Raw genomic sequence first — 16,740 nt, 5'->3', positions numbered from 1 at the left:
AACTGAGGGGTGGGGAGTTTGATGCACCTTCAGAATAAAAATGAAGTTCTAAAAGGAGCTGGGCTGGGGCAGGGCCAGTGCAAGGATGTCTGGCGCCCTAGGCAAAACTTCTACCTTGAACCTCTCCCCGTGCCCCCGCCCTGAGGCGACCCCCCCCTGCGGCAGCTCCCCACCCTTCGCCATGAGGAACGCCCCCCAAACCCCAGCTCACCCCTGCTCCGTGAACAAGCACCGCAAGCCTGGGAGGCAGGAGAAGTGAAGCAGCCACGGCATGCTCAGGGAGGAGGCGGGGCAGGGGTGAGCTGGGGCGGGGAGTTCCCCTGCATGCCGCCCCCCCCTTACTTGCTACAGGTGGCCCTCCCCACACTCTCCTGCCCCAGCTCCCTCCGCCTAAGTACCGGCGGTGACCAGGGCGGCCGAAGTTCCAGGCGCCGTAGTTGCTGCCGAAGAAAATGGCGCCCCCCAAATCCTAGCACCCTAGGCAACTGCCTAGGTCACCTAAATAGTTGCACTGGCCCTGGGCTGGGGGGACTTCTCTGCTCTTATTCAAATTAATAAAAAGAAATGCTCCTCTCTGTCATTCTGCCACTCAACGTGGGAGAAGTTGCCCAGGAAACAGACCATAGCAGCAGACATCAAACAGCATGCGATGTGCTAGACAGCTCCCATCAGACAGTCTACAGCAGACATCACATAGACGGGCCCAGATTCATCCCTCATGTAACTCCTTTGGCTTCAATCTGGCCCCTGGGACTTATATATATTAGGGGCTCTTCCATTAGACATGTAATTCCTTTGCTCCATGGAGGTGAGATGCTTTGGAGAGGGATTTTAGTGACTATTAAACCTGTTTAAGAGGAATTCTGGGAGGGATTTTCTGGTACTAACTCTGTCCATTCCCTTGCTCTACCAACAGCTCCTAGCGACATGGTTCAGTTCAGGGAAGGAGTGGGAGAGAGAAAGGGCCTTTCAGGCCACCACCCAGCTGCTGACTGCCTATCAAGAGACAGTTCATAGCACAGTGAGTATAGCCGTACTCTTCCTTGAGCTGAGTTCTCTGCTTCTATCAGATCTGACACTCAACGCAAATGCATGAAAAACTCTTCCAGGGCAGCAGCTGGGATTTCAAGGTGACTAAGATCCCTCTGCTTCCATAAGAGAGAAGTTTGCACAACAGTGCTGTGACCACACTGCGGGCAGACTGCAAGAATTAGAGGGCAGACAATCCCCCAAACTGATGGCTTATTCTATAATTAGATTCACCAAGTCAACAACAAAAGAGCTTCCACCCTAGTTAAGAAGATGCCAAATGCTTTCCCCTTTTGGCATTCCAGACCTTGGCTCCCATCTAAACATCCATGTCTTGGAAGAGAGGGGAGGGATAGCTCAGTGGTTTGAGCATTGGCCTGCTCAACCCCAGGTTGTGAGCTCAGTTCTTGAGGGACCGTTTAGGGAACTGGGGTAAAAATCTGTGTGGGGATTGGTCCTGCTTTGAGCATGGGGTTGGACTAGATGACCTCCTGAGGTCCTTTCCAACCCTGATATTCTGTGTCTAATATAGTGAGGGGTTACTGAAAATCTGATTCACCACATGTGGGGTTCACTAATCATAAAGGCCCAGATGCTTATCCTCAGGTCAATATGAATCTCAGGTCTTTCCCAAATATCATGCTGTTTGTTAAAAGAAAGAAGAGAGTTACAAAAGATCAATATCTAGACAAGTGACTTTCAATGTTGATAGTTCAGGATCACAACAGGGATGGAATAAACTGCTAGTTTGTAAAAGTCTCTCTGGAATCATCCCAACAGATCAGAATCCAAAGGCAGCTTAGATGTAAAGTCTGTTAGTTTTTCCAGGCATTCTCCAGGTTATTCCAAATGATTATTTGGAAGATCTCTGTCCTATGGCTCACACTTTCTCTGTTCAAAGTTTAAGCAGACTAGAGATGATAGGATCAGGCCCAAGCCTTCCCTTTTATAGCTATTCTAGCAGGCTGACAAGCCTACCTCACAGAAATTGTCACAGAAGGACCTTCCCCCAATGCAGACGACCCGTTGTACTTTGCTTTGAAGATAATCTTCTATTTCCTGTGCATACACAGTAAACTAGTTACATTCATTCATATAAGGTAATTAGCCGTTCTTCCATTATAACACAGATAGTTAAGCTGAAGATAATGTAGAAATGACTGGTTTCCTGAAGTGTCTTACATCTTTGATTTTAAGGTTAACTGAACACCTTGCATACATAATTAAGGCAATTAAGCCATGAAAGGGAATTAGCATCTGCAAGCTAATTCGGTTACATTGTGAAACTTCTAGCCGGGTATAAACAACCACAGACAAATACACTTAGCATCTATTGTTCCTTTTTGAATGAGTTGATGATTGCTAGTCTAATATATCTCTTTGAAATTCACATGCAAAAAAGTGAACTGTCTTGATACAGTAGAAGTGCCTTTTGTTAAGTTATTATGGGTCATACACAGGTTGACTGGTCTGCCAGTGTCACAAATGCATTCTTGGTTCTTATGCTCCCAGGATGCTAAAGCTGAATTTCTATGTAATCAGCTAAAAACATAAAACATAAGAGTGGCTATCCAGGATCCCCCAGAAGAATGGTTCATCTAGCCCAGTATACTGTCTTCTAACAGTGGTGGGGGCCAGATGCTTCAGAGGGAATGAACAAAACAAGGCAATTGTCAAGTGAACCATCCCCTGTTGGACAGTCCCAGCCCCAGCTTCTGGCAGTCAGAGGTTTAAAGACAACCAAATCATGGCGTTGCATACCTGCTTCCTATTAATTTCATTGGGTGACCCCTTGTTCCTGATTTATGTGAAGGGCTAAATAACACTTCTTTATTGACTTTCTCTACACCAGTCATGATTTTATAGGCTTTGATCATATTCCCTCATAGTCATCTCTTTTCCTAGCTGAAAAGTGCCTGTCTTTTTAATCTCTCCTTGTACGAGAAGTTGTCCCATACACTTAATAATTTTTGTTGCTCTTCTCTGTACTTCTTCCAGTTCTAACATATCTTTTTTGAGATTAGATGAGCAAAACTGCACGCAGTATTCAAGGTGTGGGGGTACTGTAGATTTATATAGTGGCATAATGATACTTACTGTCTTATTGTCTATCCCCTTCCTAATGGTTCCTAACATGTTGTTAGCGTTTTTGACTGCATGTGGAGCAGATGCTTTCAGAGAACTGTGCACAATGACTCTGAGGTCTCTTTCTTGAGTGATAACAGCTAATTTATACCCCATCCGTTTGCATGTACAATTGGGATTATATTTTCCAATGTGCGTTACCCAGTTCAGTACAGGAATCAGAGGCACAATGTTACCAGATGTGCCCATTACTTTGGGTAGGCTCATTAATTAGGGTTATTCTTCTGGGGGGGGGGCGGTTCTGTAATTCTATTAATGTGTTGCTTATGTCATTTGCGTGTTCATATGGAGCTCTGCTCCTTCCTTCTACAAGTCCCCTCCCAATGGAGCTACCCTGCAGGACCCAGGTTCCCCAGGGCTAATAACTAGAACTAGACGAACATGTGTGTACACAAACACACACACACACTAGCAGAGCAAGTCAATCAGCACTCCCCAGCTAATCCCCTTATATGTCCCTATATTCATTGGGCTGGGTTAAGCAGCACTTTCAAGCCGGTACCCTTATGCGCCCCTGGTCTCAATCGGCTGGGTTGAGCAGCACTTTCAGCTACCCCCCATCCCCCTTTATGTGCCCCAAGTTTAACACGTTCCTATCACACTTTCACATTACAATTGTATGGGTAGTAATCCACGTGATGAGCAAACTCCACAGTATTTTGGGGCACTACAGGGATCTTTAGCTTAGGTACAAGAAGTGTTGCTGCAGAGTAAATGGGGGAAGCTAAAAACACAAAAGAGCAAAATTCAGAGAGAGAGAGAGAAGCAACCAGCTGAACCATAAAAGTTATTTCTTGAATCATAGTGATAACTACACCAGGAGGCCTAAACAAACATAACAGTTACATTTTAAAGGTTAATACCTGAGGTAGGAAAGAAAACAGAGAGAGAGAGATGGATCTCACCCACTCCATGAGGTTTGAACTGGTCGGGATTTCCAGGTGATGGTGGTAGCTCAGAGTCCTGAGTGCTGGAGACAGGCAGAGCCCCCAGCCCAATCAGTCAGGAGATGGAATCCCAGTGGAACTGATGCAGAGTTTGGGTCAATACATCAGAACCTTACTTGGGCATAGGTAGAGGGTTTTGCAGAGAAAATGCAATGGTTCAAGGGAGAACACTAGATTTGTTTATGGGTAAACTGATGGCTCAAGGGTTTTCTTTAGGCTAGACAATAGGAGCTAATCACTCTTGGCTATGGGTGTTGTTTTCTTCTGAGGAGCTCACAAGGCAACTAGGCTACTTCAGTATTTTGGAATATGAGTCAAAGATTTATTACTAGAATTGGTCTGATAATTGCTGAGCTGGGTGTGTGCAGGCATAGGTTCATTAGCATCTGGAGCAGGAATTCCCATGATTCAATGTGTTCCTGCTTTTCTGGTCCCAGAGTTCAGTGCGGTTCTCTGTTCTTCATTTTTTATGCTAATCCCTATTCCATTTTTCATGCAGTTGAGGCTAGGGGAGTTGTCTCTGTTCTTCATTCTGTATGCAAATGGAGATGTCTTAATCTTGTCACTCTTGTCAGGAGGGGTCTAGGTGTGTCTCCTCAAACCCTTCATTGTTCTCTGCAAATCTTTTCTCTGATTGGTTTTGGTTCAAACAGAGACGAAGGTGAGGGTGTCCTTCATGAGTCACACAAGCTAGATACTGTGCCCTCGTTCCCCAAAAACACAGAGCTGACGGGTATCAACAATAAAGATGGCAAGTGAAGTCTAGAACAACTGGAGAACATTCATTCTTCATTCTTTTTTAATTAGACTCAGGAAACTTTTAATCAGTTTGGATCTCTGATTGGACAAATAGCACCATACAGCTGTGATTCACTGGCCACGTCCCGTCAGTGGGTGGTTGACTGTATCAGCTGCCTTCTCAGTATGCAAGGTGAGGAGACTATTAGCAGGTATAAGTAATTCTTCACCATAAGCAGGTATAAGTAATTCTTCACCTTCTTTCACTGTTGTAATGTCCATTTTTCTGCCTGTCTAGTTCTTTCTGTCCTGTCTGTTGGCACTTAGATAATAGAGTGGTGGGCATCTTGTAAATACCTCATTAGAAGAGACAATTATGATGTGTAAAGAGCCTAGCACACTTCTGGGAACTGTACAAATAATAAATGGTCTGCACCAGGTAGATAACTGCGCAGTTCCTTAGGTCTTGTCTACACAGGGACACTAAGGAAAGTTAATCCAAGTGAACTAAAGGTGTAAATGTAAAGTGGAATTAAACACACATGTGGATGCTTTGATTCTGAATTAATTATAGTGAATTACAAGAATTAAACTAACCTGAAATAAGGCCCCTTGAATTCTAAATAAATGTGTCCCCATAGGTGTTTAATGAAGTTTAACTAATGCATTTTGAAAATAAATTTGGATTAGCTTTCTTGACTATCTTCATGTAGACAAGCCCTTGGTACTAAACATTTTCATTCTCTTTACGCTGCCACTGGCTGTATTGGAAGGGTTTCCTGGAATAATTCTTTAAACAAAAAGTTCTTCCAGCAGCCCTCTGTCATGAACAGTCAAAGCTATTGGAGTAAGTGTAGGCCATTTTCCCCTTTGTGAAAGAGTAGGACAGGGTAGGCAACCTATGGCACGAGTGCCGAAGGCAGCACATGAGCTGATTTTCAGTGGCACTCACATTGCCCAGGTCCTGGCCACCAGTCCGGAGGGCTCTGCATTTTAATTTAATTTTAAATGAAGCTTCTGAAACATTTTTAAAGCTTTATTTACTTTACATGTAACAATAGTTTAGTTACATATTATAGACTTATAGAAAGAGACCTTCTCAAAATGTTAAAATGTGTTACTGGCACGCGAAACCTGAAATTCGAGTGAATAAATGAAGACCCGGCACAGCACTTCTGAAGGGTTGCCGACCCCTGGAGTAGGATATTCTTTTCACCTAATGGGATAGAGCTTGGTTATCATTTAAGGGCATTTCCAGTTAGGGTCACCAGACAGCAAATGTGAAACATCGGGACGGGGTGGGGGATCACAGGAGTCTATATAAGAAAAAGACCCCAAAATTGGGACTGTCCCTATAAAATCGGGACATCTGGTCACCCTATTTCCAATGATTATTAATCAGTCTTAAAAAACAGTGTTGCTGATTCAGAAACAGAATAAGAGACTCCAAACTTTTAAATGTACAACATAGAAATCCCAGCATTGTTTAGAAGTGACAGATGAGCCTGGGTTTCCTGCCAAAGTTTTTGTCCATCCCCATCTGTTTTACAATGAGAGTTTTGGTGGAGGGATTCACCTCTACATTGGAACCTCACACCTATCTGCATGAGTTGTACTTGAATATGAGATTAGATTTAAATATTGAGAGCAGAGAGGCTACTGAAACCAGACACACCCAGAAAGCTGCTCCAAGCAGAATATGGTGCTTGTTCAATCCCGTATCAGTCACAGTAACATACCACTACTGTGAACTTTCAGACATTTAGGGTGTAATCTCGACTCCATTATAGTCAACAGGAGTTTTGCTATTGACTTTGATGGGGCCAAGATTTTACACTGTGCTAATAACAGCATAGCACATGGATCCTTCTGTATGAATGTCCATGCAGTAGAGGTTCAGTTTCATTAATCATTATAGTACTTTTTCTCCGTTTCTCCACTCCAGGCCAGCCCATGAACCTCGGGTCAGTGGAGGAGGAGCTGAGCTGTCTCCGTGAAGAACTAACAACAGCTCCAGACCCTGAGGCTCTGTTTCAGGCATCTTCCAAAATGGCCAGGGTAACTGACTCAAAAAACTTGTGCAGATGTTCTAGTGACCAGGCACTGTTCATTTTACATTTACGCTTTCATGATGCCTTTCTGTACTTGGAGCAAGCTGTGGGCATGGGGCATTTGTTGCCTGTAACCAGTAAGATGATTTTCATAGATGTGTGCTATGAATGCCATGTAAAAACCAGATTCCGCAGAATGTTGCATGTGCATGAAAATGCGCATGCAGATGCACACACATGTACCTATCCAACCGTCCATGAGAAAAAACTGTGTTAGTGGAACATCAAGCTGAGAAACCACCCAGTCTTCATTCTGTCACCTTGCGGGTTTGCCTTAGCCTATATTTGTGTGCATGCCTCTCTTGACTTCATTTGATAGGTTGTAAAAAGATGCAGTGTATCTAGGAGAATACAAACTGGAAACTTACCTCTTGCATATCCAATACAATGTTGTGCTAACTGTGCAACAGAGGCTTTGCCTTGAACCTGATATCATTAGCGTAGAATACAAAAATGTAGTATATAGACTATAGAAAGAATTTGAATCCCAAATGGCTAGCTGGACATAAGACTAATTAACAATATGCTGATTCATAGAACTTTTCCCATGGAGATATTAGGCCTCCATTTTTAAAAGTGCTGGAGCCAAACTTCATTGCAGTCTCTCCTGTTTTTGCTTTGTTCCCAGATTGTTAGTGAGTACTTCCCTTCCGAACAGGCTGCAGACTTTATTGAGGCCACAATGGACAGTATGCTGTCTGCTAACCCCACCTGTGCCACGGCAGCTGGGCTATGGATGAAGATCATCCTAAAGGATTGTGGAGATGCCATGCTGGACCAGGTAAAACGGGAAACTGGAGAGGTTTTCTGCCTAAACTCTAGGCTTTTAGATCTTTGCTGTTTCTCCCCCTCGGACACAGAGTCGATTCCATCTCTGTTCCTACCCTAAGATAGGCAATGGCAGAATCAATAGCAGTAGACAGAAAGAATCCAGGGGAAAAGGAAGGTGGTTAATTATTTATTTGTCTAGCTTGTTGACACAGTATTCAGCCAAGAAAGGCTTGAAAAAACAGACTCTGGGGAAAAAACAAGAAGACAGAATGACTGGCACTTGGAGGCATCCAGTTCTTAGGAGGCCTATGGCTAAGGGCTACCTGAATAAAAATAGCCCTGTAGTCATTCCCAGTGAGTGTGGAGCCTGGGCTCTGAGACCCACCCTCTTGCCAGGTTTCAGAGCCAGGGCTCCAGCCCGAGCACGAACAGCAACACTTTTACACTGCTGTGGTATGTTTTTTTGCTGTGTAGACGTACCCTTTAAGAATAGAAGGAGGGATGGAGAAAACTAGAGTGTCTTTGGGATCCACTATTTATATGCTTTATTCCGGAGCCCAGTGCGTTAGGGCTAGATGAAAGGAGCACTCCACAAATCTTCTAACAAGGCTGGTGAAAGGCCTCAGGACAGGGAACCCTCACAGCAGAACTGCCATGTTTGCACAGTGTTTTGAAGATGTTAAGGGCTAGGAATGAATATGAGAGGTCATTGCCTGTTCATAGTCCCAGGCATTTGCACACTGTGTTTAAAGCACTTGTATGTTTTGTGCTTGTGGTTGTTTATGAACTCTGCATCCTTCAAGGCAAATGAACAGATTTGGCTGCTTAAATCACACCTGCAAAATCTGGGCAAGCAAAGCCTTCTTTTGTGCATGCGAACTGGTTTATTTAATGCATAGCTGGGCACCACCCCATTAACTTACCTGGTACGTATATGTGCGTGTCAGTGTTAATCTTTACAGCCAAGTGTGGGCAATTGTTGTGGGTTAAAGTTACGCGGACATATTTGAATGTTTGTTTCTTGAGGAATTCCGAAAAAAGCAGCAAATGGCTAAATAAAGTTTTTGATTCTGTAGACTGAATAGAGAGAAAGAAAAAGGGACATTTCTTTTTGGTTTTGTTCCTTCCAGGTGCCAGCTATTCTGAATATAATAAATAGCCACATGCTTAGTATCAAGGAGGCCAGCTTGAGGCAGTTCCTTCTGGAGGCAGTGTCCATTCTAGCTCATCATCATCTAGAGGCAGTGATCTCCAGCCTCCTCAGAAAACGTCTGCCGATGAACCGGTATATACCGCTACCTATTACAGTTATCTTGGTAAAAGATCGATTCCACAGCTTTACTGGGAGCTATAGTGCTCATTTAAGCAGCAGACAGTTTGGGATAATTCCTGACGGTTAATAGCCTGGGTCTTTCTGCAGGAAGGTCCAAGAGCATGTTAAGTGGGGTGCGGAGAGAAATTAAGTGTCATACTGTTTCCATTAATTCATAACTTCTTTGACATCCTAAAGACCGATCCTTACTAGTATAACTGGAGTGGATTGTTGGAAACATCTACTTCTCTAGCAGAGCCAGCTCCAGGGTTTTTGCTGCCCTAAGCAGCAAAAAGGAAAAAAAAATGCTGTGATCGTGATCTGCACCTCTGCCACTGCCGCTTCGTCTTCGGCGGCAATTCAACGGCTGGTCCTTCGCTCCGAGAGGGCAGGGCCGGCGCTTCCATTTAGGTCACCTAGACAGTAGTCTAGGGCGCCAGGATTTGGAGGGCGGCAGACTGCTCCGGTGGACCTGGTCCCGCGGCTCTGGTGGAGCATCTGCAGGCATGCCTGCGGCAGGTCCACTGGAGCAGCGAGACCAGCGGACCCTCCGCAGGGATGCCTGCGGCAGGTCCACCAGAGCCGCAGGACCTGCAAGCCGGCCCTGCACCTAGGGCGCCAAAAACCCTGACACCGCTCCTGCGAGAGGGAGTGAGAGACCAGCTGCCGAATTGCCACCGAAGACCCAGACATGCCGCCACTCGCCATTGGCCACCCTAAGCAGCTGCTTGCTGGGCTGGTGCCTGGAACCTGGCCTTGCTCTCTAGACACCTGAATTGACCTCACTCTGGAAATTAGCAGTGGCTGTTGATTTCCTGGTAGCATGACAGCTTCAAGTCCAATCACTGGCTGATTACAAAGAATAGGGGCAATATTATCATCAGGGCTCCGCTTGGTATCAGTGAGGGTGTGGCTGCTAGAATAGAATTGCTATCCTTGGTATTTAAAACTGAGCTGGAAGCGGATCCATGATTTCATTTAAAGATTCCCAATTGAGTTATCAGTTACCAGTGCTGGAATCTAAGACCATAAGAACGGCCATAGTGGGTCAAACCAAAGGTCCATCTGGCCCAGTATCCTGTCTTCCAACAGTGGCCAGTGCCACATGCCCCAGAGGGAATGAACAGAACAGGTAAATCTCAAGTGATCCATCCCCTGTTGCTCAGTCCCAGCTTCTGGCAAACAGAGGGTAGGGACACACTTTGTAAAGGGGACCTAAGATGGCTATGAATATTCGTTCTCATAGTTGTATGTCCAGTTAGTAGGAATGTGGCTTTTCTTTCATTAACTTGCCTTCCAAACCCTAGATCTTTGGAAGCCACATACTCACAGGTCCATATTTACTGGGAAGTGGGAAAACAGGAACTGAGGTTGGCGCTCTGTGTCCTGTCCTTCTGAAGTCTAGTATTAATGGTTAGGCTGCAGTAAGACTATGTCACTTAACCTAGTTCTGTAACTGGAAACTCCAATATTTAAACAGGAAGAGCATTAAAGGAGGATAGCACTCCTAACTTTCTCATCATAGGCAAGGAGATAATTTGGTCTTTACTTAAATATGATGCATTCAGTCTGAGCCACAAAAGTGTCCAGGGTTTACATGTAACTTCTGTTAAATTGCAGTGACACCACTGAACTGTGGAGATCTCTGGGGGAAGACCCCTTGCTTGCCACTCAAGTCCTACAGGTCCTAATAGAAAAAATAAAGACTTCAACAAGCCAAGAAGGAAGCGTCACCTCAGAGACTGAAACTGACAGGCATTTGGCAGCTGCTGAACCTCTCTCAGTAAGTTAGGTGACAGACACGTCTTTCAGGCTTTCCTCTGCCCTGTGACAATCCTGCTGATGGAAAGCTAGAAATGTGGTAGAATATTGCTGTGTGGGCACTTCTCCTCTGATGTACTGTTTCCCTGAGTCCAGCTCTGCTGTCTGTGGAACAAATACGGCATGTTTAGAGTACGTGGCTGATTTACTTAATAACATCTGGCAATAAGAAAGTCTTTGAACCAGCTTTCTCACAGTGCTTTGCAAATATTTCTTAGGACTCACAACATGCCTTGGTAGGTCATACACATTTTTATAGACGTGGGAAACTGAGCCATGAGTTAAAGCAGTTGCTCGCAGTCATTCAAGTTACTGGCAGAAGTGAGAATTTAGTAGAGCAGATATCAGAAGGGGAGAGAGGGCGTGATGGTGTTGGGAGGAGATCTCATTTTTTACCATGCTTTCCTTTCAGGCAATATATGCCATCTTTCAGGTGGTGTCAGCACTGCAGTCGAGCAAAGCCGTGCAGGAGCTGCTCCCAGAGTTGTTTCCTGTTCTCCTGCAGCAGGTCAGCCGAACCTTAGGCCAAAAGATGCCTTTGCCAGTGATCAGCAGCCCGAGCCTAGGCCAAAGAGACCGACAACATACTGAAGGCAACCCTTGCCGGTAATTAGAAGGAAGGGAGAGAAACAAAGAGAATTCCAATAGAGTTGTGTGACACTCCCCAGGAGTTCCCAAGATTATGGTTACACATATAATGAAATCATAACATGCTCCTAGAGACTAAACTTAACCAACAGGTTAACCTCCTGTCTAAAGATGTTTCTCACCCAAGCCTGATAGTTACCCCGCTGTCCATCTACTTCCTAAGTGAAAGATGCCAGAGTGTCTTCTTTGTCCCTCAAATATACTAGAGCAAACCTTTGATGTGTACCCCAAAATTGGGTCCCCACCCCCTGTTACTTTTCTTTCTTTGAAGTTCTCACAGTCCTTCTGAACTGATTGTGAATCCTACATGCTTAATTTACATGTAAACAAACAGGTAGGAGAAACATTTCTTGCCTGAAAGAGAAAAGATGGTTACTCACCTTTGTAACTGTTGTTCTTCGAGATGTGTTGCTCACATCCATTCCAGTTAGGTGTGCGCGCCGCGCGTGCACGTTCGTCGGAAACTTTTTACCCTAGCAAGTCCAGTGGGCCGGCAGGTCGCCCCCTAGAGTGGAGCCGCCATGGCACCCGATATATACCCCTGCCGGCCCACCCGCTCCTCAGTTCCTTCTTGCCGGCTACTCCGACAGTGGGGAAGGAGGGCGGGTGTGGAATGGATGTGAGCAACACATCTCGAAGAACAACAGTTACAAAGGTGAGTAACCGTCTTTTCTTCTTCGAGTGATTGCTCACATCCATTCCAGTTAGGTGAATCCCAAGCCATACCTAGGCGGTCGGGTCGGAGAAAGAAGTAGCGGCATGGAGTACTGCAGATCCGAAGGCCGCGTCCTCTCTGGACTGCTGGACCAGGGTGTAGTGGGAAGCAAAGGTGTGGACCGATGACCAGGTCGCTGCCCGACAGATTTCCTGGATGGGCACACGGGCGAGGAAAGCCAGCGACGACGCCTGCGCCCTGGTAGAGTGCGCAGTCACACGGCCCGTAGGAACGTGAGCCAAGTCATAGCAGGTCCTGATACAGGACGTTACCCACGAGGATAACCTCTGCGAGGAAATGGGAAGCCCCTTAATGCGGTCCGCTACTGCCACGAAAAGCTGGGGGGATTTGCGGAACGGTTTGGTCCTCTCCACATAAAACGCGAGAGCCCGACGGACATCAAGCGAGTGGAGTTGTTGTTCCCTGCGAGAAGAATGAGGTTTCGGGAAAAAAACTGGGAGGAAGATTTCCTGGTTGACGTGGAAGGTTGAGACCACCTTGGGGAGAAAGGCAGGGTGTGGCCTCAGCTGCACCTTATCTTTGTGGAAGACTGTATACGGGGGATCTACCGTGAGAGCCCGGAGTTCCGACACCCGTCTAGCTGAGGTAATAGCTACTAAAAAGGCAGTCTTCCAAGAAAGATAGAGCAGGGAGCAAGTAGCTAACGGCTCAAAGGGGGGCCCCATGAGCCGAGACAACACCAGGTTAAGATCCCAGGTAGGGGCAGGGGGTCGGACGTTAGAGTATAGACGTTCCAGCCCCTTAAGGAATCTAGTCACCGTTGGGTGAGAGAAAACGGAGCGGCCATCCCCACCCGGGTGAAAGGTGGAGATAGCCGCCAGGTGGACATGCAGGGACGATATCGCCAGGCCCTGTTGTTTGAGGGACCAAATATAATCCAAAATATTGGCCACCGAAACTTCCATAGGGAGGAGACCCTTCTCCACGCACCAACAGGAGAAACGCTTCCACTTGGCCGAGTACGTTGCTCTAGTGGAAGGCTTCCTGCTGCCCAAGAGTACCTCACGTACCGGTGTGGAGCAGCGCAACTCAGAACTGGTCAGCCACGCAGGAGCCACGCTGCTAGGTGCAGCGACTGGAGGTCCGGGTGACAGAGAGTTCCGTGGTCCTGGGTGATCAGGTCCGGGTGAAGGGGCAGGGGAACTGGGTCGGCTATGGCCAGGTCCAGCAACATGAGGTACCAATGTTGTCTGGGCCACGCCGGGGCTACCAGGATCACGCGGGCCCTGTCCCTGCGCACCTTCAGAAGGACCCTATGGACCAGCGGGAACGGGGGGAACGCGTAGAACAAGTGGGTCGCCCACGGAATAAGGAAGGCGTCCGCTATAGACCCGGGTTCCCAGCCCTGAAAGGAGCAGAACGCCTGGCATTTCCTGTTCCCACTGGATGCGAAGAGGTCCACGCGGGGACAACCCCACCTCTGGAAGATCGAGAGGGCGACGTCCGGGCGAAGGGACCACTCGTGCGAGAGGAAGGATCTGCTCAGGCGGTCCGCCAGCGTGTTCCGTACTCCGGGGAGGAAGGAAGCCGTGAGGTGAATGGAGTGGGCTATACAAAAGTTCCAGAGTCGCATCGCCTCGTGACATAGGGGAGAGGATCTGGTGCCGCCCTGCTTGTTGATATAGTATATGGTCGTCGTGTTGTCGGTAAATACCGCGACACAACGACCCCGAAGCTGATGACAGAACGTTTGACAAGCAAGGCGGACCGCTCTCAACTCCCGCATGTTGATGTGTAGCTTCACCTCTTGTGGGGACCACAGGCCCTGTGTCCTCAGGGTTCCCAGGTGGGACCCCCAGCCGAGATCTGAGGCATCCGTCGTTAGGGACACCGAGGGCTGGAGTGGGTGGAATGGGAGCCCCGCACACACGACGGACTGGTCTAGCCACCAACTGAGAGAATCCAACACCCCCTGGGGGATTGTGATCAGCGTGTCCAGTGACTGCCTTGCCGGCCGGTAATGTGCGATGAGCCAAGACTGGAGGGGCCTCATGCGGAGCCGTGCATACCCGGTCACAAATGTGCAGGCTGCCATATGGCCTAACAGGGTTAGACATATCCGTATCGATGTCAGGGGGGCTGCCAGCAAACGCTGAACGATCGCCGACAACGACTGGAACCTCGGCAACGGTAGAAGGGCCCTGGCCACGGTGGAGTCCAGGACGGCTCCAATGAACTCCACCCTCTGCGATGGGAGCAGGGTGGACTTGTCCACGTTGATCATGAGGCCCAAGGTAGCAAACAGGCCGGTGATCCTGCGGACGTGGCTGCAGACTTGCAGCTCCGACATGCCCCGAATTAACCAATCGTTGAGGTAAGGGAACACGTGAATGCGACTGCGCCGAAGATGTGCCACAACGACGGCCATGCATTTTGTGAATACCCTCGGAGCCGTAGAAAGGCCAAATGAGAGGACCGCAAATTGGTAGTGAAGGCGGCCGACCACGAACCGAAGGAAACGTCTGTGGTGTGGCCATATGGCAATATGAAAATAAGCGTCCTGCATGTCGAGGGCGGCATACCAGTCTCCAGGATCCAGGGATGGGATAATGGTCCCCAGGGATACCATGCGGAACTTCAACTTCACTAGATATTTGTTGAGCTCTCGCAGGTCGAGGATAGGCCTGAGGCCTCCTTTGGCCTTGGGGATCAGAAAGTAGCGGGAATAAAACCCCTTGCCTTTTTCGTTTTCCGGAACCGCCTCTATAGCTCCTTTGTTGAGGAGCGTCTGTACCTCCTGGCGAAGGAATTGCTCGTGAGAGGGGTCCCTGAAGAGGGACGAGGATGGGGGGCGGGAGGGAGGAAATGATACAAACTGCAGACGGTATCCCGTCTGCACCGTGCGTAAGACCCAGCGGTCGGATGTTATCCGGGACCACGCCTGGAGGAAAAACGAAAGGCGGTTGGAAAATGGGGTGGAAGGATCCAAGGGGGATACTGGTATTACGCCCTCGGGCGCACCTTCAAAATGAAGGTTTGAGTCCAGGTGGTGCTTTAGAGGAGCTTTGGTTTTGCCCCCCTTGATTGCCCGACGGCCTGCGCCTGCCATTTCTGCCGCGGCACCTATTAAGGTCCTGCCGCTGGCGGAACTGGGGGTATGGCCGACGCTGCTGCTGTTGCTGCGGCCGGAAGGGTCTGCGTTGCGTCCCAGGTGTGTGCATACCGAGGGAGCGCATAATGACCCGATTATCCTTAAGACTTTTCAGTCTGGGGTCTGTCTTCTCCGAGAACAGGCCCTGGCCTTCGAACGGGAGGTCCTGGATGGTGTATTGGAGCTCCGGAGGAAGGCCAGAAACCTGAAGCCAGGAGATGCGGCGCATCGTCACCCCCGAGGCAAGGGTACGGGCAGCCGAGTCTGCAGCGTCCAAGGAGGCCTGCAACGAGGTTCGTGCGACCTTCTTGCCCTCGTCAAGAATCGCCGCAAATTCTTGACGCGCCTCTTGTGGCAGCAGCTCTTTGAACTTATCCGCTGCCACCCACGAGTTAAATGCGTAGCGGCTAAGAAGGGCTTGCTGTTTGGAAACCCTGAGCTGAAGGGCCCCAGCCGAATAAACCTTGCGGCCGAGGAGGTCCATACGCCTGGCCTCCTTGGATTTGGGGGCTGGGGCTTCCTGTCCATGACGCTCCCTCTCGTTCACCAACTGTACCACCAGGGAACATGGTGTCGGGTGAATATGGAGGTACTCATAGCCCTTGGAGGGGGCCATGTACTTCCTTTCGACGCCCCGTGCAGTAGGGGGGATGGAGGCCAGCGATTGCCAGATTGTATTGGCGTTGGCCTGGATCGTCCGAATGAAGGGTAGGGCGACCCTGGTGGGAGCATCGGAGGACAGGATGCTGACGACGGGGTCCTCGATCTCAGAGACCTCCTCAGCCTGCAGGCTCAGATTCTGTGCTACGCGCCTGAGGAGGTCCTGATGTGCCCTGAGATCTAGCGGAGGAGGGCTATTAGAGGAAGTGCCAGCCACCGCCTCATCGGGAGAAGAGGATGAGGAGATCCCTGGCAAGAGTGTGTCCAGCGGGGGGTCCGCCTCAGCCCTCGCCTCTGGCTCAGGAGGGAGATCAGGGTCCTGTTGCTTTGACCCGTCCTCCCCATCCGGGGAGGGAGGGGGGCGAGACAACGATGCCTCCGGCGCCCTGTGCTCTGCCGTTGCAGGCCTAGGAGGAAGCTGTTGGGGGCCCTGGGCTTGATGGTACGCCCAGGGTGTCCAGAACCCCCACTGCTGCGGACCCTGGTCCGGTTGCGGAGGGTCTTGAAAAAGAGCCACTTGTCTGTCAGTGCCCAGTGCGTATACGCTGTTCGCCTGTGATGACACCGATGGCTGTCTGGAAGGCCATGAAGGGGCCGACCGCGGCTGGTAAGAGTCTCCGCGTTCTGGCGCCGAAGATGTTCTCGGTGCCGGGGACCGGTACCGGGAGTCATACCGGTGCCGGAATCGGGACCGGGTTCTGTCTTGGACTCGGTGCCGGGATCGGGACCGG

At 48.8% G+C, this 16,740-nt stretch overlaps 2 protein-coding genes across 3 annotated transcripts in view; both read left to right on the top strand.

Annotated features, from left to right (window-relative positions):
• LOC127030054 (maestro heat-like repeat-containing protein family member 2B) overlaps positions 1-8,980 on the top strand; it is a 43,933-nt gene extending 34,953 nt beyond the window's left edge. Inside the window, exons 27-32 of the mRNA XM_050915963.1 lie at positions 917-1,021; positions 4,929-5,052; positions 6,805-6,917; positions 7,599-7,751; positions 8,872-8,922; positions 8,966-8,980. Of these exons, the coding sequence (XP_050771920.1) occupies positions 917-1,021; positions 4,929-5,052; positions 6,805-6,917; positions 7,599-7,751; positions 8,872-8,922; positions 8,966-8,980 (561 nt within the window). The remainder of the gene's footprint in view (positions 1-916; positions 1,022-4,928; positions 5,053-6,804; positions 6,918-7,598; positions 7,752-8,871; positions 8,923-8,965) is intronic.
• Positions 8,927-11,618, top strand: LOC127058935 (maestro heat-like repeat-containing protein family member 2B). 2 transcript variants are annotated; one of them, XM_050969442.1, is made up of 3 exons: positions 8,927-9,026; positions 10,674-10,836; positions 11,308-11,618. In XM_050969442.1, the coding sequence occupies exons 1-3, from the start codon at positions 9,019-9,021 to the stop codon at positions 11,482-11,484; spliced, it is 348 nt and encodes a 115-aa protein (XP_050825399.1). In that variant the 5' UTR covers positions 8,927-9,018; the 3' UTR covers positions 11,485-11,618. The 2 variants fall into 2 exon arrangements, with proteins under 2 accessions (XP_050825399.1, XP_050825398.1); XM_050969441.1 differs by having other exon boundaries at positions 11,287-11,618.
• Positions 11,619-16,740: the final 5,122 nt, after the last annotated feature.

Source organism: Gopherus flavomarginatus, chromosome 10 (genome assembly GCF_025201925.1).
Source record: "Gopherus flavomarginatus isolate rGopFla2 chromosome 10, rGopFla2.mat.asm, whole genome shotgun sequence".
NCBI lineage: Eukaryota > Metazoa > Chordata > Testudines > Testudinidae > Gopherus > Gopherus flavomarginatus.
Note: the sequence above shows the minus strand (reverse complement) of the source record. Positions and strands in the feature narration are given on the sequence as shown.

What these genes read in the sequence shown, in the direction of transcription:
- LOC127058935 (XM_050969441.1), top strand. An exon ending in CAGCTGCTGAACCTCTCTCA is followed by an intron (nt 10,837 to 11,286) that starts GTAAGTTAGGTG and finishes CTTTCCTTTCAG; the next exon opens with GCAATATATGCCATCTTTCA.